The 25,035-nt window shown below is 57.7% G+C and overlaps 1 protein-coding gene across 1 annotated transcript in view; it reads left to right on the top strand.

Moving 5' to 3' along the window:
* Nucleotides 1–20,907, top strand: part of SRRM4 (serine/arginine repetitive matrix 4) — a 204,240-nt gene extending 183,333 nt beyond the window's left edge. Inside the window, exons 10-15 of the mRNA XM_008142765.3 lie at nt 334–490; nt 11,904–12,208; nt 16,518–16,700; nt 18,336–18,446; nt 19,147–19,287; nt 20,634–20,907. Coding sequence (XP_008140987.2) covers nt 334–490; nt 11,904–12,208; nt 16,518–16,700; nt 18,336–18,446; nt 19,147–19,287; nt 20,634–20,907 — 1,171 coding nt within the window. The remainder of the gene's footprint in view (nt 1–333; nt 491–11,903; nt 12,209–16,517; nt 16,701–18,335; nt 18,447–19,146; nt 19,288–20,633) is intronic.
* The last annotated feature ends 4,128 nt before the right edge of the window (nt 20,908–25,035 follow it).

Here is a 25,035-nt window from a genome sequence, read left to right as displayed (position 1 = left end):
ACAGGCCCAGACACACACAGGCGCAGACGCACAGACAGCCTCTCAGATGTGCGAAGGGCCCTAACCTGAATCAGGGAAGGGACCTTTTCTGTCTTCATAGCTGCGTCCCAGCCCCTAAAACGGCGCCAGGTGCGTAAACAAACATTTGTTAAATGAACAAGTGAGACGACGAGAGAATGAATGAATGGGCAGGTGGGTGGGTGGGGGATGTTGGGATGGATGCGCGCGGAGTTTATACAAACACTCTAGTCCTCAGGTCCTATGGGACCCTCAACCTCCTCTCTGCCAAGCTCCCCGTGGACAGGCGCTCAGGCCTCTCTCCCCTGACCCCAGGCACCGCGGCCGGTCCCCCGAGGAAGGGCGGAAGTCTCGCCACAGGCACTCCCGCCGCTGCTCCAAGACCCTCGGCAAGGCCAGCCCCCAGGCCCAGTCCAGCCACCCGCCTAGCCAGCCCCTCCAGATGCTCAGCCTCCTGTCCGCCAGGGGTGTAGTAAGTATCCTGCCCGGCTCCTTGGCCAGCCTGGGCCACGACACCTGGGGGGCGGGAGGGGGGGAAGGCACAAGCGCAGGGCAGTGTACATCACACGTTAATTCAGTTTCGGGCAGATAGCCCCCCGGTTTCAGGCCTCATGGCAGATCCATCCAATGCTCGTTCGCCAGCCTCTGGCAGCACTCGGCTTGGGGATTTGGGGCTGGGTGGGTGGTTAGACAAATGGAAATACCCAGGGGATGTTGAAACATACGTATTTGACAGTCTCCAGAGTGACATCTTCAGGAACGCATGTGAGGCACTGTGGGAGCCACCTGGGGAGGAAGGGACGGAGGTCTTAGAGGGTCCAGGGCACCCCTACTGATCAATGAAGTCCACGTCTCTGACGCCAGCCAGCCCCCATTGCCTGCCGCCGGGACGTGGCCTCACTGTGTAAACTCAGCCTTACCTGTGTGGCCCTGCCTCCCTCACGGTCCACAGAGGTCCAAGGGGGTGGGGGGCCACGGTGGGCATAGCTGCTCTTCTAGTCCCTTCCACAGATGGGACCAAAAAAAAAAAAAAAGGCTCCGAGAGGTTGCGGTCTGGGTCCACACCACAGAGCAGAGCAAAAGCAAGTGGACTCAGGCCACACGCCCGTCAGCAGTGACGAGCTGGGCTGTGACTCCAGACTGCGCCCGCGAAGCCCCTGGGCAAGGGGTTGGGGGTGGAGGGGGACCGGTCCCAGCGGTGCCACTTCCGGCCGTGCCGCTCTGGGAAGGTCACTGAGCCTCATTGAAACGCGGCTTTCTCATCGGTAACACGCTCACAGGAGGGGCGGTTGGGGATATACAACAACATAAAGTCCATGACGGCCTGTTGTAGCCGCTAAAGGGACAGATAGACAGACTGATTCAGCCCTGAGGGAGCCTGCCTGAGCGGCTGCCAGGTAGGAGGGGCCCATCTGTCTGGCCACGAGCAAACGGGCGATTTCAGAGGGCTGCTCCCTTAGAAAGGATGTGGCGGGAGACAGGGACCAAGGTGCTTGCCGGGAGGTCGGGGAACAGAAGGTGATGACAGCCCTCGATGGGTCTCTGACACACTGGTTGGCTCCGTCGTGCATTCTGGACCCCCCGTTACCTGCCAAGGCGCCCTGAGTCACCGAGGTTCCGCGTTGCCCAATCCCCCCGTTGCTGGAACCGCCACCTCCCAGCTCCTCCGCGGCGAGCCTGGGTGCTGGGTGCGGCACCTGCATGCCGCCCTCCCCAATGCCCTCTGAGGCCCCTGTGTGCAGAGGTTCCGACTCCGGTCCCAGGCGTGGCTCGACAATTCCTTTTATCCCTCCCAGCCTCAGCTTTCTCACCTGCAAAATGGGGAAATGGTCTCCCAGAGGGATTGTTGCGAAGGTGGAAGTAAGTTTAAAATCCAAGCCACAGGGACAGAAGAATGCTTCTCAGTCAGTGCAAGCCCCGTCTCCCCGGTCATGGCCGTTCGGTGGCCCCGAGACCCTCATGAAGAAGTGCCCCTGGAGCAGCTGGCTGTGTGTGGTCACCTGCCTGGGAGGGGTTCCTGACAGCGCAGGTCTGTCCAGAAGTCGGGGGGAAGTGGGCCTCCCACAGCCAGTGGGGGACGAGCTTGCTGCTGGCTCCTGAAGCCGTGATGTCCCCTCGGGCCCAGCCCTTCTCAGAAGAGCTGGAAGCCCGTCCGTGGGTAGAAGGCAGGGAGCTGGAGAGCTCGCCCAACAACGCCCCGATCCCAAGAAAAGAAACTGAGCCTCACAGAAGGCCCATGACGCCAGGAGCCACGGCCAGTCAGAGCTGTGAGCGCGTGGTCATGGCTGTGTGGCCGGAGCCGGCGCCACGCTGGGCGTCGCTGCTGGAGCCTTTGGAGCCACAGTCTCCTCATCTGTTAGAAACATGGCGAGAAGGCTCTTCTTCAGAAGCCTCGTTGTTAGGACAAAGGCAAAGCCATGTTGTGAACCTCCGCTCCTGGTGCGGGGCACGGGGCAGAGCCGGCACGTGTTAGCGGGTGTCATGACAACAGCGTCCCGGTGCTGGCTCCGCCCCTCCCACTGGGGGACCTTCATCAGGTTCCATGAACTCGCCGTGCCTCTGTTTCCTCTAAATCTGCAAAACCCAGATAATAACGTGGCCGACCTCCTCACAGGTATGTTGTGAGGGTTCAGTGAGTCAGTGTAAGTGAGCACCTTGGGCTGCGGCAGGCGAGTGCAAATGCTGTTATGGCTGATGCTCATGATGTGGCAGCGGAAGCAGGAATGGTGGCAGCCATGGTGGTAATGGTAACACAGATTAGTGTGGTTCTGGCCCAGACTAGACGGCGGATGAGTTGGGACTTAGAGCCGGGCCCCTGCTCCCACTGCCTTCAGTTTCCTTCCGGCCTAGAGGGCGGCTGAGCCCATATGGCTGGGCCCACCCCGCTCGTGGTTGCCTGACTTGTGGGCACATCGGATGCCCCCCAGTTCTGGCCCTCTGAGTGCCCTCCACACCGGACCCGCTCTCATCTTCTCTTCTGCAAAGGCAGGGGTGAGAGGAGGTGCCAGGGGACCAGAGGTTTTCCAAGTCCTGGCCCCACGTGTTCCCTGAGCTCTCTGATAAAGAGAACAGCAACGCCACTGTCATTGATCACCCGTCCAGTCATCCGTTCCGATCGACCAGTTACCCACTGAGCATCTGTGAAGGGTCAGCTCTGACCTTGGTCTGGGGACCCAGTGGGTGGGAGCAGTCTGCGCCTTCATCGGCGGCAGACGGGTGAAAACTGGGTAAGACAATCCACAGCGATGAGTGCAGGGACGCTGAGGCGGGCTTGAAGGTAGCAGGCTGGAACAGGACTTGGGGGTTATTTTAGGGCAGAGAAGGCTAACTGACTGGGAAACCAGAGGTGAGCGGGAGTGAGCCGAAGGAAGCAGGAAGTGAAGGCTGGAGTCGGGGATGGAGACAGTTCCGGGACAGGAGGTGGGGGTCTGGAGAGGACAGGGGCCCGAAGGGTCTCCTGTGCCACGGTTCCTGCCCCACTCCACTGCAGGCATTTCATATGCACAGCTCTTGGAAAAATCAAGGGCGGTGTATCACATCAAGGGGCATATTTGCATATATGAATATGCAAATCTGGGGTCCTGTCTGGTTGCGATCCTACTTAGTGAGCTAAAGATAACCTGAAGCCCTCTTGCTGGGCCTGAGCTCAAATCCAAAGGAGGGTCCCAAGGAAACGACTTAGGGACCCTTCACAGCCTCACTCATGTTCCTTATCTCCACTCAACCATCTCGTTCAGGGTTGACAGAGACATGAATTTACAGAGAGACAGAGACATGAATAACATACTCCCCTTGAACTCCAGAGCTCACTGTCTAGTAGTTAACAGAATGCTGCAATGCAGTGAGATAAGTGTTGTAATTAGGGCTGAGACTGAGCCGGTGAGCACCTCCTCAATTGTTAAAATATTCAAATACTTGCACACCAGTTGATAAATAGACCCTGTCGTCACCATCTCCACCCCCGACTGCCACCCCGCCCTCTCCCCCACCCCCATTCAACAAAGCCATCTCCTTTCTCCTCTGGTACTTTCTGGACCTCTTACAGTCCAGCAACTAAAGGGTTATGCTGGACAGCCCTTCAGTACCAAGGCCAGTGACCTTTGGAAGGAGTATCCACACCAAACCAATTATTGTTGAATATTTGTAACATCACCTCTAATGGTGATGAAAGCAGATACAGTGGGTAGTAGGACCATAGAAGAAGGACCAGACAGTATTGTCTTGGTGTCTGAGAGGGCTTTATAAATAAAGGAACATTTGAGCTGGGCTTTGAAGGATGAGTAGGAGTTCACCAAAATGAGATGGATGATGACAGAGGGAGGGGGAAATACTGCTATGTGCCAGGCCATGTCACATGTTTTACACAGCTTTTTTTCCTCACTTGATCCACAGAATAGTTTTTTGAGGTAGATACTATCATTATCACTATTTTTCAGGTGGAAAAACTGAGGCTTAGAGAGGTGAAATGACTTAGGCAGGTAGCCCAATTGGGAGGAAGGGGAGCTGGTATGAATCACGGCTTGTGCCGCAGAAGCTTACTCTGAGAGCCAGAGCACGGAATGAATGGCAGGTTGGTGGCCACAAGGTTTGGCAACGCCCTGTTTACAAAATAGGAAGCATATCGCCATATAACTAGGAGGGAGTCTGGACGGGGTTGGTCGAGACGGAAGCTAGACCTAGGAGAAGGGCAGGCCTTGTTTCTCCTCCTCCCGAATCTAGCTTGGGCTAACGGTTGCCACAAACTCGTTGCCAATAAAAATCTGCACAGATGCCACAACAAAAAACAAGGAGGAAAAAAAGCAGAACTTGGGGTCCATAAAAATGGGTCTCACAACGTTTGTCTACAAGAAGAGGCAATAGAGGGCAGTGATGAAGACTTTGAGGAAGGTCTGGATACTCGAAAGTTCTTGACCTTGTCTTCCTGTGAGACACTTGGTAACAGCAATAACTAATGCTTACTGAGCACCTACTGTGTGCCAGGTGCTAGGCTGAACTCTGTACAGGTATCATCTTATTCATTTCTCCGAGTAGCCCTTCAAGGGCTTCCACTAATACCCCCTTTTACAATGAGGAAACCACAGCCTAGAAGAATTTAGGAAGAGGCAGCTACTCAATGGAGAAGTTAGATCCCACCCAGAACGCCCGACCTCAGAGACCAGGTGTGTAGCTGTACGGCCCCCTCATGTCATTTCACTGCGCTGGGCCTCAGTGCCCTGTCTGTACCTTGGCTAATCGGGCAGTAGTGCAGATGGAATGAGATACTCTTCCTTCATTTGAAGACATGCATGAAGCACCTACTGTGTGCCAGGTACTGGGTGAGCAGGCAAGGTTCCTGCCTCGTGCAGCTGCAGTTCTGTGTGGAAACTGCCCAGTGCTTGGGCCATACCCTCAGGGCACAGTGTCGCTCGGGTTAGTGTTTGTTGTCAGAGTGGCTTTATTAGACTTACTCCAGATAGACCCCGACGTGATGTTTTTGGAGTATCTCTCACTTTGCAAGGTTTAATCACAGCCAGGCTCTCTGGTGACCCGCAGAACAACCCTCGGAGAAGGGTGGGATGGCAATTTGCTTCCTATTTTGTAAACAGGGAAACTGAGGCCAAGGGGCAGCACGGGGGTGGCCCTGGCCTTCGGAGCCCTGGCCCAGGCTCTTGCAGATTCTGCAAAAGCCCCAAGACTCTCTCCAGATGGGAAGGCTCCACGCCCAGCATGCCCTGCGGTTTAGAGGAGAGAGACCAGCATGCAGAAGGGCAGCCTGAGGCTTGGGGGCTGTGAGACCCGTGGGTTGTGTGTGTTTTCAATGGAAAGTGGCATGACATTGTCAACTTTTACTTTTGCCGGGAGAGAAAGAAAACAGGATTTTCTATCATGAAAGTGACATCTCCCCACCAGAAAAGGTCAGAGGCCATGCCTTTAAAGGCGCCTTTAAATGAATGCAGCTCCTTCCACTGCACTGAGTCCTCTCGTCTCTGTTGGGGCTGGTGAAAATCCATCCAACAGGATCCACGCTGAGAGTGTGAGAACCGGTGGGCTGGGGCCAGCAAGAGGGCCTTCAGCGAAATTAGAAGCTGGAGCTGCCCCCTGATCATCTGGAGGGAAAGACAGGAGGAGGCCAGACCACGCCCTGGGCCCCAGGTCACATGCGGTGCACAGCCCTGCACAATGGCTCCAGCCCCAGGGCCTCTGTCACCTCCCCACAATCCCCTGCAGGTCTCCCTCTCCTTCTCCATCCCCTGTTCCTCTCAAATGAACTCCCAACAGGTCAATGAATCCATTCTTTTGCTGTCTTCCTAATTAGTTTGCAAAGGAAGACGAACAACAGCCAGCAAAATAAGCTTAATGTCTGTGCCACAAAAGGCTTTTTTAAAAAGAAACAACCAGCCCCTCTAGCTAAAGCTCTGCCAGCAGCTCTAGGTTCACTTGAGAACTCCCAGCCCCCGTATGGCAGGGAAGGAAAGAAATTTATAGCCATCTCTCTCCACGGGCCCCTGCGAAGCTCAGCAAATGGACTTGTTCAGCTTAATTGGAATTCTCTTCTTGATTGTATTTTTGTAACCTATTAGGCTATGCTGCCTCTTGATCTCAGAATTCAGCTGAAATTAAATTTTAAAGTGTAAGTGAGAGGTTGTCTTTTTCCCCCGTTCTTGATTAAATAATGATTTGAGACAAAAACAATAAATAACAGTGCCGGCTTCCCTGGAGGGCTGAGCGAGACTCCCAGTGAAACGCCGGGAGCCGGAGATCGTGGTGAGGGGACTTAATTACTTATTAGCAAAACTCAAGTGTTAACGCTGAGTGTGTTAGGGAAGGAGAGGCGGCAGGCTGGTGAGCGCGGGAGGACTAGCGCTTCAGCGGGAGGAGCTGAGGAGGCAGGAGGGGCTGCTTGCTTGCTTCCTTCCCCGCGCCAGGAGCTTGTCCCTTAAAAATAAAATCTGAGATTGGCAATCCTTCCGATCGATAAGGCTTCTTGGCTCTGGTCTCCTCGTTCCTTTCATTGTAAAGGCCAGGAGGGGTGAAAGGTCGAGATGGGGGAGCAGGAGCAATCCATTATAGCTGTGGAAGGGCGAGACGGGCCACGCAGGACACACGTGTCTGTTGCTTTAAGAGTGATCGGGGTAACAACACTTAGAACAGAGGGTCGCAGACTCTGGGGTCTCAGGGGCCAGGCAGCTGCGACACAAGCCAGGGGTCCTTGTGGGGGGCCTTGTGGGGCTCGGGGCCAGAGAGCTCAGGCGCAGAGGACAAGGCCGCGCCCGTGACTCTCAGGCTGATACTGCAGGAATGTGGACCCCGCATTGCAAGATCTTATTTCTTCAACACGAACCAAAACGGGGTTGTTAGGTGAAACCAGTTAGTTCACGTTGGTGGTCGCACACACCACGGGGGCATACCTAAAACAAGGCACCGCTGTCCCGGGCCACTCTGGGGCTGCAGCCGACTGTCCGTCCCTTCACCCTCCTCACCCCAGGGCTCATGGTCAACTCCCAGCTGCCTCTGTCTGTCAAAGGCCACCTGGCCTGGCCACGAGGCCGTCGGGACAAACGAGAGAACTGAGAGCTCCGTTACGGGCTTCATCCGGAGAGGGAGGGGCGGGAGTGGGGAGTCAGTGCCGCAGCCCCGCCCAGGCTGAGCCGGACCCTGAGGTCAGCTCTGCCCTGGCTCCTGCCCTCCAGCGCCCTCTGTGGCAGCTGGTTTGATGCATCTTCAACTGGGTCCTCCTCTCCCTCTCCTCATCTCCTCTCCCCCCCCCCCCCCCCGCGTCCCTACGGCCACGCCCTCTGGGATAAACCACCAGCCCTCAAATGCCCGGCCTGATTTGATTTCCCGGAGAACCACAGTAAGACGGTGCTGTTGCTCCTGGTGGCTAAGCAGATCTTACGGGGCTGAAGGTTCATGCCAAGACCCAAAGGTGGGCCTTTGTGAAGACATGAGAGGAAGGGCGAGGCCGAGGCGGAGGAAGGGGTCAGCATGGACCAAAGAGGACAGCCCTGGTCTGAGGAGCGCCCTGTCTTAAATGGGGTCCCTGGCTCCCTGAAGACACTGTTACTGGGCAGCAGGTCTAGGCAACTCCTAGCAAGGATCTTGAGCACCGTTTTGCAACCAAGCCGGGAAGAAAGGGCAGGGGGCAGCTACAGGCCTAGAGGAGAAAGTGCAGTGGATGGAGAAGAGCTCGGAGATGAATTTGAGAGGCCTGTTATGCAAAGGAGGTGACAGGGTGGGGGGGGGCGGGGGGGCGGCGGGGAGCTGCCCCTGGTGTCAGTGTGGTACGGGGCCACTGTTTGCATCTTCCATGCTGGACGGGGTGCCCACTCAGAAGGAGACCCCCGAGACAGGAGGGCAGAGGCCAGGGACGGAGGCCTCTGTTGTCTGCCTGTCACGAAGTCGAGACTTGGTCTCCTGTGCGTCCTCGTAGCTGTTACACACACACACACACACACACACACACACACACACTCATCTCTGGCTCTCTTCAGTTGTGCCTCCTCTTTGTGTGGGGTGAATGGCAAGCTCTGGAAAAGGTAGAGTCTGCGGCTGCGAAGCCATGAAACTAACCAGACATCCCTAATGAATTTATTAAAATGTCCTGTCCCTGGAAATATAGACAGAGCCACCAAGACGTGAAAGACAGAACCAAATAGATCTCAGGGGGAAGAAGCAGGGATGAATGCCCTCCCGCCCCCACCCCGCCCCCGGTAAATACTCCAATCCAAGCAGGTCAAACCGAGGGAGAAGAATTGTATGTCTGGCACCTGCCAGGGATGTTACATCACACTGGTGTGCCCCGGGCCGTGGAGTGGAATTAACCCCCCCACCGGCCCACTGACCAGGCCAGTTGTGAATACCGACCTGGGACGCCGCAGCCAGAGGGTGGGCTGTAAAGGATGCGTCACACATGTCACAGAATTGAGATTCATCCCGAGCAGCGGGACCTTTAAACAGGCCAGAGAGGTGGGTATTTTCAGGCACCAGGGCCAACCCCGTGGGAACACTGCAGTGGCACCTTTATCTCTGTTCGCTGGTGATGATGGAAAGCACGATGCCATATAGAATTCTTGGTTCTAAGCGTGTGGATATTGGCTGTGGTCAGGTAGAGGCGCTCCGAAAGTGTCCCCGTGAGCACAGGTGTGGGGTTGAGAAGGTGGCGAAGAAAAGGTCCCCTTCTGCCTCCACCAGCCCTGAGGGGCCTCCCACTTGCCAAATCTTCGCCGACGGAGACCCACAATGCACCAGGGCCAATCATGGGAAATTAGTGGACAAGGCTTTGTGCACAGACAAGAGGAGGGTCCAGCTCTGCCAGGTTCTGGGGAGAGAAAGGCCCAGCCTGGCTGCCCCCGCGAGCAGGCCAGGGACCACGGGATCGTTGTTCTCACAGTCCCTTCCCTTGAACCTGGTTCCCTCCAAGGAGGGCTTGCCTGGCTGACCGGCGACGTCCTGGCCACCAAACATCCACCACCTCTGAGGCCGAGTCTTGGAGCCCATCCCTGGACACGCCCCAGCTGAGCGCTCGCCCCAGGACTCGGCCCGGGTCTAGCTGCCTGGCATGGCGCTGTCTGACTCCTGACCGGCTGTGGAAATACACCTTACCTTTCCCACCCCAGAGGCAGGGAAGAGGTGACATCCACATTGCAAACAGGAAGACCAAAGGGAGCTAGAAACTCCGCCTGAGCAGCCTTATGTTGAGGTCCCTTCTCCAGGGCAAAGCTAGCCAGGACCCAGGCAGGGAAAGCAGCAGCCATGCTGGGTAGAACGTGGCAACGCTGGGCCATGCCTTGGCTGTGCTCAAAGCCTCCTGGGAGCGTCCATGGGGAAGCCCCGCCTCCCGGCCCGGAGCCATGCTGAGCTGCCGGAGGGGCCTGTGACTCTCCCAGCTGCGGTGCTCCTGTCTCACCCTCAGGCCAGCTGCTGAAGGCAGGAATGTTCCTTCAGAAAGCCCAGTGCGTGAGATACAGTGGGGGGCCGCAGGCTGCTGACGGTGAGACCCACACGAGGACGTGCGGGGTCCGGGGCAAGCGTCTCAAGGCAGCCCACATGCTGTCCGTCCGCATGTTTATGTCAGGCCAGCGGGCTTCAGTGAAGTGTGTGCTCCTGCCTTGGCAGCATGTCTTCACAAGCATCTCTGCTCTGAGTCGGGGACCTCAGGCCCTTCAGAGAGCCGGGCAGGGCGTGGCAGTGTGGGAACCTGCCCAGGGCCTGCCCCCCCCCGCCCCGCTTCTCATCCGCCTCCTACACCACGCGGCACCTGGATGGGCCTCCCACGCCTGCACGCTGACACCTCAGCCTGAACCTCCAAGGCCTGTCCAGAGAGCCCCTTGGAGCTAGGAGTGTGTACGCCTTCGAGAACAGGTAGATCCAGGATGAGCCGCAGAAATCCCGGGGGCTTGGGGCCATTTAAACAGGATTCTGGGGTCTTGGTGCTGGAGAGTCATTCCCGAGGCGCCCTCTTGATCCCATGGGGATGGTTATCGTTGGAGGAGGCCCAGGCAGGGGTTCCTCTTGCCGCAGCTAAATACGCCTGCACTGTTGGCGGGGACCAGAACCAAACACGGGGTCACCCCAGGTGTGAGAACCCAGAACCTGGAGAGAAAACCATCCGCTGGCTTCTAAACACACCACCTTCCCACGGGCGGGCTCTCCAGCACCCCTTCACTCCTTCATCTGCCTTAGGTGAACCCCAAGCAGGATTCTGGGAACCCCTCCTCGTTCCCAGTCACCCCAAAGCCAAATCTCCAAGCCCCTCCCCAAGCCCTTTGTTGCAAGCAGACCCTCCCTGGGTGGCCTGATCCTGGCCCCGCGCGCATGTCCTCGAGGCGCATGTCCTCGAGCGTTCTGGGTCCAGCTCGGGCACTCGGGGACTGACGCCAGGTAGCGCTGGCGGCTCGAGGTGCCCACAGAGGATGCGAACAGCTCGGCCGCCTCCCCTGTCCCGAACCCGGAGAAACCAAAACGCGGAGTTCAGGGCCCAGCGTGAGGGTGTGCAGAAAGGTGTGTGTGTTTTCTTGTCATTTGCGACTCTAATGATGGACTCACGTTGCCCGCTCTTCCCTTTCTCTTACACCTTACCTACCTACTAAAGGAGGAGCTCTTGCTCGGTAAGTGGATAAAATCCGCAAAGACATGAGAGCATTTATTAGAAGCCACTCGAGAGCCTTAGCCACCTGCTCCGGGGGAAGGACGCACACAGAGGCCGTAGAGCTTTTTGTTTGTTTTCAGTCAGACTGTTTGACTTCCTTTTGCCCCGCCCCCTTTCTGTTCCCCTTTAATTGAACACTACTAAAATGTCATTTTGTGACCTTGACTCTACATATATATTTTTAAAAGCTCATCTTTATTTCATTTCTTTTCCCCATGTGATATTTGTTTAAGGATCTATTCAGGCAACTTTTTATTTAAAAAGAAAAAATAGTCCAAACCATTGAGAATTTGGTTGAAGTTCAAAATTTTGGCTTTATCTTTTTTATTTTTTTCAGTTCCAAGATAATTTTTTTTTCAGGCCCACAGTCCCATTTCTTTCCCCTTCCCCTTCCTTTATTTTGTTATTGTTTTAGATTAAGGGTGTATCCACCCCCCTTTCTATTAAGTTGCCTCTTTGGTTTGCGTTAATTCATTAGAAATTAAATTTTGTATAATTTCCTTTTTCTTTTGTTTAATCTGGATCGCATGCTTTTTCTCTGCATGATACCTAAATCTTCCAGTTATCCTAGCAGGGGGTAAAATATCTCCTTTCTGTGGTATTCTTTCAGGAATTTGTGCTTTTGTTTTTTGGCGTCTCTTCTTTCCTCTCTCTCTTACTCTCGTTACAGTGCATCATGACGGTAAACATTTCTAGGTTATCTAGACGCAGCCGCGGGCCGATGCTCAGCGCGTCCAACGGGTGTTTTTGCTTTCAGATCACTGGGTCGGGGTCTGCTGCTGACCTCTTTACCAAAACAGCCAGCCCGCTCGCCACCCGCCGCGGCCGCTCCCAGGAGTACGACTCAGGCAACGACACCTCCTCGCCACCCTCCACGCAGATCAGCTCCAGCAGGTCTCGGGGTCCGGAGAAGGAGAGCCCCGGCGGGGAACGCAGCCAGGGCCGGGACCTCAACAGCGGCAACACCTCTGATTCAGGGAACTCCTTCACCACCTCCTCTCCCCAGAACAAGGGGACGGCTCCCGAGAATCTCTCCCCCACCAGCAGGGGCAGAGAGCCAAGGTCAGTGCCCTGGGCGGGAGGAGGGGACCCCCTTAGCTCTGCATCGCAGCCTCGCACCCCTACCCTGCATCTCCCACTGGGCTCTGACCCGGGAGTCTTTTATTTGCAAGAGGAAAAAAACTCCAACTGGCATCGTTTTTAACAAATCCTGCTTTTTAAAAATGTTTTTTGAAATATTCAGCTTCAGGTACAGCTGGATCCAGGGGCTCAAAAACATATCCTCGGGAATCTGTCTTTCCCATCACATCTCTCAGCTCTGCTTCCCTGTCTGTTGCTTCATTCTCGAGCAGGCCCTCCCAAAGCACTGGCAGCCGTGCCATCCAGCTAACATTCCATCTGATAGCCAGCCACTGGCAGGGAAATGCCTCTTTCCCCGAACTTCATCAGCACACCAGGGCAGGTGCCCATCGGCTCTGCTCGGCCAGCGTGGGCCCCTTGCCTGCAGTGGACCAACCACTCTGGCCAGGAGAGGCTGGATTCCTGTATAGAATAAGTCGCTGTCATTCAAAAATAGACCCCAATATTTACCCAAATGTATAGAAAATGTATGTCCACACAAAAACCTGCAATTGATAACAGCTTCATTTTTAAGTAACCAAGATGTCCTGTAGTAGATGAATGGAGAAATAATCTGTGGTCCTTCCAGACAATGGAATATTATTCAGAGCCAAAAAGAAATGAGCTTTTAAGTCATGAAACAACATGGAGGAACCTTAAAATCCATACTACTAAGTGAAAGAAGCCAATCTGAAAAGGCTGCCTACCGTATGATTCCAACTGTATCACATCTGGAAAAGGCAAAACTGGAGACAGTAAAAGGACCAGCAGTCACCGGGGGCTGTGCAGGGACGGGGAGGGGGAGGGGTAAAGGGGGGAGAAGGCCGAGCACAGAGAATTCTTAGGGCAGGGAAGCGATGGTGTATGAGACTATAGCGGTGGATACATGTCATCATACACTTGTCAAAGCCCACAGAATGGACACCACCAAGAGTGGGCCCTCATGTGAGCTGGGCTTGGGGTCAGGCTTATCCTATATAATAAAAGGGTAATATGCAAATAGACCAAACAGCAGAACAACCGAACAACCAATCAAAGCGTAATATGCTAATGATATGCTTAGGCTACTCAACCGCTCGCTATGACGTGCACAGACCACCAGGGGGCAGACAGTTGACCGGTCAATCAGTCGCTATGACATACACTGACCACCAGGCGGCAGATGCTCTGACCAGTAGGTTAGCTTGCTGCTGGGGTCCATCGGATCAGGACTGAGCAAGATGGGTCAGACACACCCTGGAGCCCTCCCACGGTCCCTCCCCAGCCCAATTGTGCACCAGTGGGATCCCTTAGCCTGGCCTGCGCCCTCTCGCAATCCAGGACCCCTCAGGGGATGTTGGAGAGCTGGTTTCAGCCTCCATCCCACAGGCCACTCCCCTTGAGAGGGTGCCAGATGCAGGGCTCGGCTGGCGAGCACTGCTGTGGCAGCACGAGCCTCTCCCGATCAGGACTGATTGGGCGCGAGCCCACGGCAGGCAAGTGGGGCCGGGATGAGCGGGAACGGCAGGTAGGAGCTACAGGTGGCGTTGGAATGCAGGTTTCAGCCTTATCCCTGCAGGCCACCCAGAGGGACCCCACCCGTGCATGAATTCATGCACCGGGCCTCTAGTTATTTATAACAAATGTACCCTTCCGTGGGGAATGGTGACAGTGGGGTAGGCTGAACTTGTGGAAAGTTGTAGATATAAAACTTTACAAGCCTCTTGCCCATTTCACACACCTGCTGGGTGCAGTTTTCTGTGGAAAACACTTCCGTGCAGCCACATAGGAGACCGTTGTAACGCTCTCATCACCGAGGACAGCGCCTGGGCAGCAGCTGCTGCAGTTTGCTGCCCACTCCCTCCCCACACTCATGCAGGGTCTCATCCCTCAGCTCCAGGCACCTCCCACAGGCCGGACCCTGGTTGTGCTGGAGATACAAAAGCGGGGGCCCTTCTCCCCGGGAGCGAGTGTTAATGGGGGAGATGCAGAGGTGAGGAGGGTGGGAAGGACCGGCTTGCACTCCGCCATACAACAGTGGGGTCTTCCTTCTGGGGATGGGGTCTGCTCTGGTTCACAGTGGCCGGTTTCAGAAGACAGGATTGGGGAGGCTGAGGCTGGGGGACCGCGGGAGCCCAGGAGCTCTGGGCCGTAACGCGCTATGCCGATCGATAGGGTGTCAGCATCGATATGGGGACCTCCCGGGAGCGGGGCCCACCAGGAAGCCTAAGGAGGGGAACCGGCCCAGGTCGGAAAGACAGCACAGCCGCGACGGCAGAGCCGTCTGCAAGGACAGAGCACCCCATGTGCCCAGCACATAGCCACTTCCGTCCTGGACACCGCGCGGCATCCACACCGAGACCTGGCCTCTGGTTCGCCGCCTCAGGACATCCCTGACCCCAGTTCACGCCCAAGCTTGGCTGGGAGCCAGGGCTGGGCCAGAGCAAATGTCACTGTCTCCAGAACAGGAGTGACATTTCCAGATGAGCGGGGACACGTGTCTACTGACACAGGCTGTTACGCAAGGCGCACCGAGTAGCGACGGAAACGCCAGCAGCAGGAGAAATAGCGGCAGCTGGTATTTACGGAGCCCTGACACATGCCAGGTCCTGTGCCACGTGCTTCCCTGAATCACCTTCCTGCACGCAGAACCCTTTACGGGATCGGTCCCCTTATAACCCCTTTAGAGCGGCTGGGGAAACTGAGGCTCCGAGTAGTTCGGAAACGCGGTAATGAGGGTCAACACCGGATCCAAACACAGGTCTGTCCCCGGAACTGGAGCAACGCCTAGAAGCGGCGAGCAGTGACCTGCTTAACCTGCTCGATGTGGACAGTCACGTGAAATAATTCAGCCCCAGCCGTGCACTTTGAAATGTAAATGATCTTTAAATCCACGGCTATTTGTGTCACGTCAGCTCTGAGCAGATGGCTGGGTGCAAGAGGCATCAGCTCTAAATCCGGGGAACCCTCATCCGTGAAGGTGGGGGGCTGGCGAGGTGCAGGGGCATGGGCTCGGAGCTGGACAGATCCGGTTGGGGCGTCCGGGAGGCCTGGAGTCCTCTGTGAACTGGGGGTAACAGTGGTGCCGCTTCACTAGGCTGTTGGTGGGACCGAGTGAGATGAGGCCTGTGAAGGGCCAGGGCCCTGGGCGTCTCCAGGTGCTTGTTCCGCAGCTGGGTGTTGACAGCCTAGCGCCCAGGTGTCGGGGGCTGGGACAGCGTCCCCAAGGCGCTCAGTGTCTGCAGGAGGAAGGAACAGCTATGAGGCCAAGAGGTCTTGTTGGGCAGAGGGAGGCATGGGGGCGGGGGGCACCCTGGAGGGCACCCAGCCAGATTCGGGGGGTGTCAAGGAAGGGTTCCCTGAAAAGGTGAGGTCAGACTAAAGCCTGGACCCTGAGTAGTTTTCAGGTGAAGAGGGGAGAAAGGGGGTGCCAGGCGGTGGGGATGCTCCCAGGCCGGACACAGGGAGGGGACAGGGACATTCCAGGAGGAACAAACAGTCTGCTAGGCCCAGAGTCCAGAGGGGAGAGCTGAGCCTGAGGGCTGAACCGCGAAACCTGCTAATGTTGTTGGAACTTGACCCTTGACCCTTGGTCCAAGCCAAGTGAGCAGGTCCTGACGGCCGCGAGTGGCCTGGGCAGTGAGAGCACAGGGCGGTCGCTGTCCTTGGTGGTTCTGAACAAGCCGCTAACCCTTTGGGTCTCAGTTCTCCCAGGTGCAGAATGGCGACACCATGGTTTCCCAAACTCAGTCCAGCTTCTCGATTTTCACCCTCCCTCTGTACTCCTCTCACCTCAACAAACTCCTCTTCATGTAAGGACACTTAGGGTGCCACCTTAAATAGAACATTAGTACCACTTGTCCTAAATAGAAGGCACCCATAAAGGTACACGATGAAACGGTGCATTTACTCCTAGTTAGTCACGGTGACCTGCCTCCTCTCTGGGAGACTGCAGACTGGGGAGGGGTGAAACCCAGCAGCACCAACACCCTTCCCACGAATGGAATCCAGGGACCGGGAGAGACTGGGAAGGGAGATCTCCCAGCACGTGATGTGATGTATTTACCACCGTGCCCCTGCCCAGTGGCCCAAACTACTGCGAGGTGTCCCATGGGATGTGTCCCGCTCTGCCTCTACTCCAGCATCGGTGGCCTGGGGCCACTTCCCGGAGGTCGGGTGCGAGAGGAGGGAAGGGGGTGCGCAGCGCACCACAGCTGGGGCACAGGTGGGAGGTGAGCGGCAGGCGGTACTGACGATGCTCTCCCTCCCACAGGGGACGGCAGTCGCCGGTGAAGTCCAGTGCAGTCCCGCCCACAGCCCAGAGCTCCCCCAGGAGAGGGTGCTCCCGCAGCTCCTCCCATGCCAGCACCCGGTCTTCCAGCCGCTCCTCCCGATCCCCCAGCCCCAGGGCCTCCCCCAGGTACACCCGGAGCCGATCCGCCTCCTCTGGGAAAAGGTGAGTGCCCTCTGACCTTGGCTCTGCAGCATTTCCTCCCGAGGGAGCTGATGAGGTACCAGAGACCAGACATGTCCTTGGACCCGTGGGCAGAGGAGGCAGGCGGACGTGAGTTTGAATGCCATTTACCCAGGACTAGCTGCTCGCCTGGGGCCTCCGCTCATCTCTCTGGGCCTCAGTTTCCTCATCTGCAAAATGAAAATAATACCCTGAAGTATTGTTCCGAGAACTACAAGGCACTTAGAGCAACTTGGAACATAATAAATATTAGTTATTATTGTTGCTATTGGCATGATGAGGAGCTGATGTGTGTCAATTAGTTTCTACAAAAATAAAATACCCCCCCCCCACCCAGCTGGCATGGCTCAGTGGTTGAGTGTTGTTGACCTATGAACTAGGAGGTCATAGTTCGGTTCCCAGTCAAGGCACATGCCCAGGGTTGTGGTCTCGATCCCCAGTGGGGGACATGGAGAAGGCAGTCAATGAATGATTCTCTCTCTCTCTCTCCTTCTCCCTTCCTCTCTGAAATCAATTAAAAAATATATTTTTAAAAATTAAAAAAATTACCCCCAAAGTTAGCATCCTTAAACAAGCATTTATTTAATTTCTGACTCTGTGGATCAGCAGTCTGGGCTGGGCTCAGCTGAGTGGTTTTCCAGTCTCTCTCGGGCTCAGTACACGTCTTCCGTGAGCGGGGGCTGGCTGCTTTGCTCCGGGTGGCCTCTCCTTCCAGCTCCCTTGTCTGGGCTTCTCCACGCAGCGATGGCAGGTGCGGAGAGAGGGCGGAAGTGTGCGAGGCCTCTGAGGTCCTGGCTTGGGATGTGCCTGATATCCTTTCTGCCATTCTGTTAGCGACAGCAAGTCACAACGACCAATCAGACGCAAGGGGTGCTCCTCTGAGTGGGAGGAGCTGCAAGGTCACATTTCAAGGGGTGTGGCTACAGGAAGACGAGGGCGTGTCCATTGTTTGCATCCCACCTCTGAGCACAATAGCGATTGGTAATTGCTGCTTTTTCTCCTGTGGAAGAAGGATGCAGCAGAATGCAGACATGAAACCTCAGGGTCTGCAAGAGTCCACCTAATCATCCTGGGCTTCCTGCAGTCCAGCTCCCCTCTGCAAACAGGAGCTCCCCCAGATGTCCTGAGCAAATTCTATGCCCTGCCCGTGCCTGTTTCCTCAAACACAACACTGGTCACAGGACCCAACCCTAGGATGTGCTGGGATTAAATGAGACAGCGCACCCAAAGCTTACCTTAGTTCAATGCTGGCACAGAGTAAAATACTTATGATAATATAGACACATCATAGCTAACACTTCCCGCGTGCTGGCTCAGTGCTAGTATGCTAAGTGATTTACCCTAATTTACTCATTTACTTTACAGTTCTGTGGGGTAAGTACTATTATTACCCCCATTTTAGAGACGAGAAAAGAGACCCAGAGGCATCACCTACCTAAGGTCACGTGGCTAATAAGTGGCCAGGATAGGAAGAACTCGGTAAGAGGAAGATGCCCATGTTATTAACCACGTGACAGGGAGGGCACTTCATGCCAGGAAGTGCCTGCTGCCTCGGGCGGCTCCGGAAACAGAAGGCCTGGCGGCCAGCAGGCTTCTCAGGGGTCTCCTCTCCTCCAGGTCCTACTCGCGCTCTCCCAGCTACTCCTCCAAGTCTGGCAAGAGGAGCCCGCCCAGCAGAAGCTCTGGATCCCGCCGCAGCCCCAGCTACTCCCGCTACAGCCCCAGCAGGTACCGGCCCCGCCCCCAGCACTGGCCCCGCCCCTCTGAGTAGGCCCCGCCCCCAGGCTCATAGTGGAATGTCCCCAAGCCCCGCCCCTACTCCCCTTAGGTCAAACCAGCCAGACTAGGAATAGGATGATGATTAAACTGTAGTTCCTTCTGTAAGCTGGGGTGGCAACTGAGACCCCAAATATATCCTTGTGCCCTAATGTACCCCCACCCCAAAGGCTCCCAGGGCCACACCCCAGAATTCACATCTCCACCATTCACACCCCCCATACTACCCCTCATCCCCATATTGAGCCCCCAATTCTTACTCATCAGGGCCTGTGTAACCTTCACATCCTCACCCTGCAGCTCCTGCACCCCTGTCCTACCCTCAAAGGCTGACACCCTGCCCGCAGTGCCCACCCTACCCACGGTGCCCACCCATGTCCACGGTGCCCACCCTACCCACAGTGCCCACCCATGTCCACGGTGCCCACCCTGCCCACGGTGCCCACCCTGCCCACGGTGCCCACCCTGCCCATGGTGCCCACCCACGCAGACTCCACAGCCCGGCCATCTTCCCTCCCGCCCTCTGGAGCCTGAGCCGACCCTGCCCCGGTGGGGGGAGGGCATGGGCACAGGAAGTGAGTGCCCCTCAGCCCCTGGCACAGTAAGCCAGGCCAGCCCCAGCTTCCCAGTAATCCCCTCTGCACCCTTTCAGGGAGCGGGACCCCAAGTACAACGAGAAGAACTCGCAGCAGCGGGAGCGCGAGCGACCTCGTAGGAGACGGAGGTCCTACTCGCCCATGCGGAAGCGCCGGAGAGACTCCCCGAGCCACCTGGAGGCGCGGAGGATAACCAGGTGAGAGGAGGCGGAGGCCAGTGCGACCTCACCCTCACTCCCCCTCCCTCCTCACCTCACCGGCGGGAGCTCAGGACCACATCGCCCCCGAACTCCCAACCCCGGAAATAGTTTGCCTCAGAACCTCAGGGCCAAGTCAGCACCCCAGTCCACCCTCCTGGCTGGGAAGGGTGGGCCAGCGTGAGGATTGGGTGTGGCCTGGGCGGTGGCCGGAGTTGGTGCCAGGAGGCGGGGCCAAAGCACTGGGCCGGGGCCTTTGCCGGGGTGGAGCTGGGCAGACCCACAGGCTCAGGATCCAGGCTGAGATAGGCCCACTGCATCTGCACCCTGACCAAGTGTCAGAGAGCAGGTGGGGGAGCTCACAGGTGCTCGGAGGGCGGTGAGGAGGAGAGTCCTGGGATTGGAGTGGAATCCTGGCCAGGCCACTTCCCAGGGGAACGGGAAAGTTCTCGCCCAGGAAGTATGGGAGGAAATCAGTCCCGGAGTATCTGAGCTGGAGTGAGAGGAGACAGAGATGTGGCCGTGCTTGTGAGTTAAATGCAGAACACCAGGCCCCGCTGTGTGCCATCCTGTGGACGGGCTGGGCAGGTGCCCAGTTTCTGTAACAGGTGAGGTCTCAGCAGAGCGAAGCCGGTCTGAGTGGACGCGGTGTCTCGGCCTCGGCAGCTGGGGGAAGGCCTGAGTGCTGCCCTCCAGCTGGCTGCCCCTTCCAGGATCAGCCCCGAGACCCGCAGGGCAGGGGCGCCCCCTCATGGCCCGTAGAGGGAAAGGAACTTGTGCCAAAGGAGGGGACTCCTGCACCCGCCACCATGGCTTAGAGGAAGGCTGGCGTCAGGAGAGTGGCATTCCCAAAGACTCGGGTCTCCTTGGTCAACCCCAAATAGTCCATCCGGTGAACTCATCAGTGTTTCCCAAACCTCAGCCACCCCCACCTTTGCCTTGTCTGCTCGTGGCCTAGTGTTGACTTAATTTTCTCTAAATAGACTTGCCTTTCCTTAGAGGGCCGTACATTTCTCTAAAAAGGAAACTGAGACACCACAGTAGATGGAAAATTGTCCTTCCCTGCCATAAATAGAAGGTTCCAGTCAAAGTAAAAATAACCAAAGTCGGATTGAAGTTTAATGTAGACTCCGTGGCCAGCGGAGGCTCTGAGCCCCGGGCCTGCTGTGTTAAAAGGTGAAATTACCACTTTTTAGGACTTGTCAGCACTAGATCTGTCTCCCTGGCGCTCGGAACCGCCAGGGAGAAGGGCGGGCTCCCTCTCCCCTGGGACAGGGCAGGCTGGGGCGCAGGCTGGGGCGCAGGCGAGGAGTCTGGCCCTCATGCTCTCCCCCTGGTCTCCGCAGCGCCCGGAAACGCCCCATCCCCTACTACCGGCCCAGCCCCTCCTCGTCCAGCGGCCTCAGCAGCACCTCCTCCTGGTACAGCGGCAGCAGCAGCCGCTCCGCCAGCCGCAGCTACTCCCGCAGCCGCAGCCGGACCCGCACAAGCAGCAGCTCCAGCTCCCGCAGCCCCAGCCTGGGCTCCCGCAGCCGCAGCCGCAGCCGCAGCCGCAGCCGGAGCCGGAGCCGGAGCCGCAGCTCCAGCTCTGCAGACAGCGACTCCAGCACAAGGCGCTAAGCGAGGCCCCCGGGAGCCAGCTGCCTGCGGGCGGGCCTTGCCTGGGCCAGCCCCCTCCCTGCCCACCCTGCCTTCTTGGTGACAGACTTTGAGGGCTCCTGGACCCTGTCCTTCCTGAGCTCCTGGGAGGAGGAAAAGAGGGGTCGGCCTCCATGTCCAGCTGCGAGGAGCCTCCACCAGCGCCACCCTGGGTTCAACTGAGGCCTGGACCTACGGAGACCACACTCCCCTCCGGGCTTTGTAAGCAGCCGCGGGGCCATGACTCCAGCGGAGGGGCCTGGCCAGGGGAACGCAGAGATGGCTCCACTGCCCCTGCTGCCAGGGTGCAGGGCGATTAGCACCCCTCCCTCATGCAGGCTCGAGAGGGTGGGTGTGGGGTGGGGGCAGGAGAAGAGACCAAGGGCCCTTCAGCTCCAGGAGAGGGTCAGGCCTTTCACCCCAAACAGGCCAGAGGCTGTCGAGTCCTAGAAGGGACGTGTATGAGCAGGGACGTGGGCGTGTCCGTTGGGAGGAGGGTCCTCTGCCCAGGGATGCAGACACAGGGCGAGGGCGGCGGCTCCAGTGCCCCCGCAGGTCAGACGGAGCCGGCAGGTTCTAGCACGGAGAGGCCCTCACTGGCTCACCCACAATGCCTCTGGGCTGTTCGCAGGGACCTGCAACCTCCCGGAGAAAGGACACAGCCCCCTTCCCAAACCTGCCTTAGCCCCACCAGCTGGCACCAACTTAATTCCACGGGACCATCTGCCGAGCACTCCCCAGTGCATGGCCAGCTGCCAGCCCCCAGCGCCAGCCCGTCTGGCCTGGCCCTCCGGTTGGCGCCTGCCTGCCCCCTCCCCACCACCCAGACTGCCACACCCTGGATCCTGCCCAGTGCAGCTGAGTGCCCACCTCAGCCTACGCCTCCCCCTTTGCCTCTCAGGAATTTTGCTAGGATGGGGCACAGCAGCTCCAGTTTGGGGGAAAGACCCAAACCCAGAGAGTCTGGGGTCTTGGGTGCTCCATGCCCTGAGCTGCCAGTGGCTTCTGAAGTTCCTTGTCAGTGGAGAAAGCCCCACCCTATTTCTGCCCTCCGCCCCCCACCCCCACCCCGTCCCCTGCCCAGGGCTGGCAGCGGGGTAAGCTGATCTCTAACACAAACACCAGCAGCTGCTGCGTGCACAGAAGGCAGAGGACGGGGGTGAGAGAGGATCCTTAAATAAACTCCGGGGCAGCCCCTCACCGGCTGACTGGCTCTCCGGAGCCTCGTGGGTGGGTTTCACGTTGCGGTGGCCACAGCAGCAGGACAGGACGTGGAGGGAGTGAGGGGACACTCAGCTTTGGGGAAGCAGGGACGAAGCATCCTTTATCGCTCACACCACAGGGAACACCTGGGGAGCAGCCCCCCTCCCCTCCTCAGTCTCCCGTCACACAGCCTGAGGGGCCAGACCGGCCCGCAGCCACCCCGAGCGACCGGCTGTCCAGGCAGCGTGAGGGCCTGGCCTTCCCACGACGCCTCTGGCCCAGGCCCGGCCCCCGCCCGCCAAGACCTCCCGATGCCAATGCTGTCACCACGGAGGCCGGATGGCAGGTGCCGGGACAGGCAGGTGCCCGGAGGGCATGTACAGCAACTGTAAATAACCCCCTTCCCCACCCGGACCCCGCTGGACGCCCCCTCCACGGAGACTGAGGCTCCCGGAGCCACGGCACCTCCTGAGGAAGAAGCGAGAGGCCTGGCTGCCAGCAAGCCTGCTATTTATTTCCTGTATTTATGTTTGTTTATTTATTTATGTGGTGAGATCTCGCTGCGCCATTAGCAGTATTCACTATTTATTTATTTATTTATATGGAGAGGCTGTGTGGGGGGGTCGGGGGGAAGGGTTTTTTCTAAAGTATTTCTGTGCATCTCACTTCTTTCCCTCGTGTCTCTCTGGATGGGATTTGAGAGGCGGATGGGGTGGGGATGTTGGCTTCGCCCTGAAGGTGAGACCCCTGAGCTCCAAGCCCCAAGGTTCAGGCTGGGCCCCCTGCCCCCAGGTCAGTGGCTAAGAAGCTTATGAGCGGACGTGATGGTGAGTCCCAGCCCACGGGGGGTGGGGGGGGGTCGGAGCCAGGTTAGCGGGGAGGGGGGGAGGGAGGCCGCAGTCGGAGCCGGGCCCGGAAAGCCCTTCAGGCTGAGGGCAGGTGGTGCCAGGCGTGGGGGCCGCCCAGCCCATCGGTGCTGACGCGGCCGCGGCCTGTGTTTGAGGCCTGGAGGGTGGAGGCCACGGGGTCACAGGAGTGGTAACCGGGAGGCACTTGGAGCTGAGGAGGCGCTCAGGTCCTGAAAGAGGCGGGAACGTGCACCGCTGGCCTCCCCCTGCCCCAGGGCACCTGCTGGCGGGCAGCATCCCTGGGCATTCCCGACACGACACCCGGCTGGCTCCTGTGAGGGACCTGCTTCCCACAGGCGTGGCTCATCCTCCCGTCCTGAGACGGCTCTGTCCTCTCTGCCGGGGTCCCGCTGCCGGGGAGGAGGTGCCAGTCATCCCGGGAGACACCCCCTCCCCAAAGCGAAGGCCTTCTGTGACCTCGTGCTCTTCTGCCAGGAGAGAGAGCAAAGCTGTTTCTGAAACTGGGGAGTGAAATGAGCAGCTAGAGGCGCCCCCTCCCCCCGAGAGGGTCACCTCAGAACCCGTCCTGGGACCCAGGACCCAGAGGCTCTCCCAGCGCCTCGGCCCAGCCAGCGGGGGTCTGTGGCTGGGACGGCTCGCCCTTCCCACAGCCCTGGCCGTTTCCCTGGCAATGTGACTCACCTGCCTCCGCCCAGGCGTCCCAAGCGAGGGAGCCCCGGCCAGGGAGGGCTGGCAAGAAGGCTGCTTCAGTGCCCTGGGGGCTCCGTCCCTCGCTCTCACTGGGTGCTGCTCATCTCCTTTACACACACCCCTTCCGCCCCCGCCATCGCTGCTCCCCCCGCTTCCAGGGAGCAGGCAGATGCCCGAAACCTCAGGCAGAGCGCACAGAACCACCAGGACGGAAGGGAGGGGCCTGGCTGGAGGCCAAACTCCTGGAGCCCTTGCGCGCCCCCCCCGCCCCCCCCTGCTGCGGGACTCACTGAGTGAGGGCGCCTGGCGAGCCGCTCCCTTTCTGGGGCCAGTTCCCACGTTGAGAAGTGGGGTTCACCCGAGGCCTGGGCAGTTAAAGGCAGAGCGAGCTCCCCGAGACTTGGAGAAAAAAGGACACATGGACATGGAGAGGTTCATCGGAGAGGAGAGCCTGAGGCAGTGTGTGGGTTCCCTCTGGCTGAGAGGAGACGCCCCGGATCAGAGCCGTCTGGGCATCGGTCCATCCAGGTCTCCCTGCATCCTGTGCTTCTCGCCTTTCTTTGAAGGAAAGTTGGTCTTTCAGAGACAACAGGAAATCAAGATGTTTGAACGACAGGGCCTCAGAGCCCCATCCCTTCGTACACTCAGACCCTCTTCCCCAGGTTTGCTTGAAGAGGCCAGAATTCGGGGTGCGGCCAAGGGTTCGAAAGCATCTTCTCCTCAAGTGCCACTTCCGTTGCTGCTCCTGCCACATTCTTCCCCCGACAGCCAGAGTAGCCTCCTGGCATGGATCTTGCTTTTCTCTTCAGCTGAAGATAAAATTTTGTCTCATAAATATTTTTTTAAAACCTGCAGGTTTCCTTAACACTCGCCCCTCCTACAGTGGCCACCCGAGTCCCGGGGGGGTAGGCTGTTCCAAGCAAGGCTTCTTAAACCTCTCCCTCCCTCTGCACCGCGCCAGGCAGCTGCCCCCTCCTCCTCCTCTGTCTGCGGCTGCTGTCTTTTGTTTGTTGTTGGTTTTTATTTGTTGAGGTGATTTTTTTAGTGGTGATGGTTTTGCACTGTAAATACCATGATGGGGACCCCTTATCAGAACTTGGCTTTCTAATAATTTATTTCCTATTTATTGAGTGGTGGTGGGAGAGGAGAGGGACTACCCCGGCCCACAATGGCTCGTGGAAATCGGCCCAGCTCCCACCTCCCAGCTCCCGGCTCCGGGTGCGGCCGCCTGCGTGGGAGCGTGATCACCCAGGTAATGAGCGCGAGAATCGCCGAGCAAATTGGAACTGGCAGCAACGCAGGCTTCAGTCATACAAATTAAGCTCAAATGGAACTGAAACACTGGTTA

Source organism: Eptesicus fuscus, chromosome 23 (genome assembly GCF_027574615.1).
Source record: "Eptesicus fuscus isolate TK198812 chromosome 23, DD_ASM_mEF_20220401, whole genome shotgun sequence".
In the NCBI taxonomy this organism is placed as follows: domain Eukaryota; kingdom Metazoa; phylum Chordata; class Mammalia; order Chiroptera; family Vespertilionidae; genus Eptesicus; species Eptesicus fuscus.
Note: the sequence above shows the minus strand (reverse complement) of the source record. Positions and strands in the feature narration are given on the sequence as shown.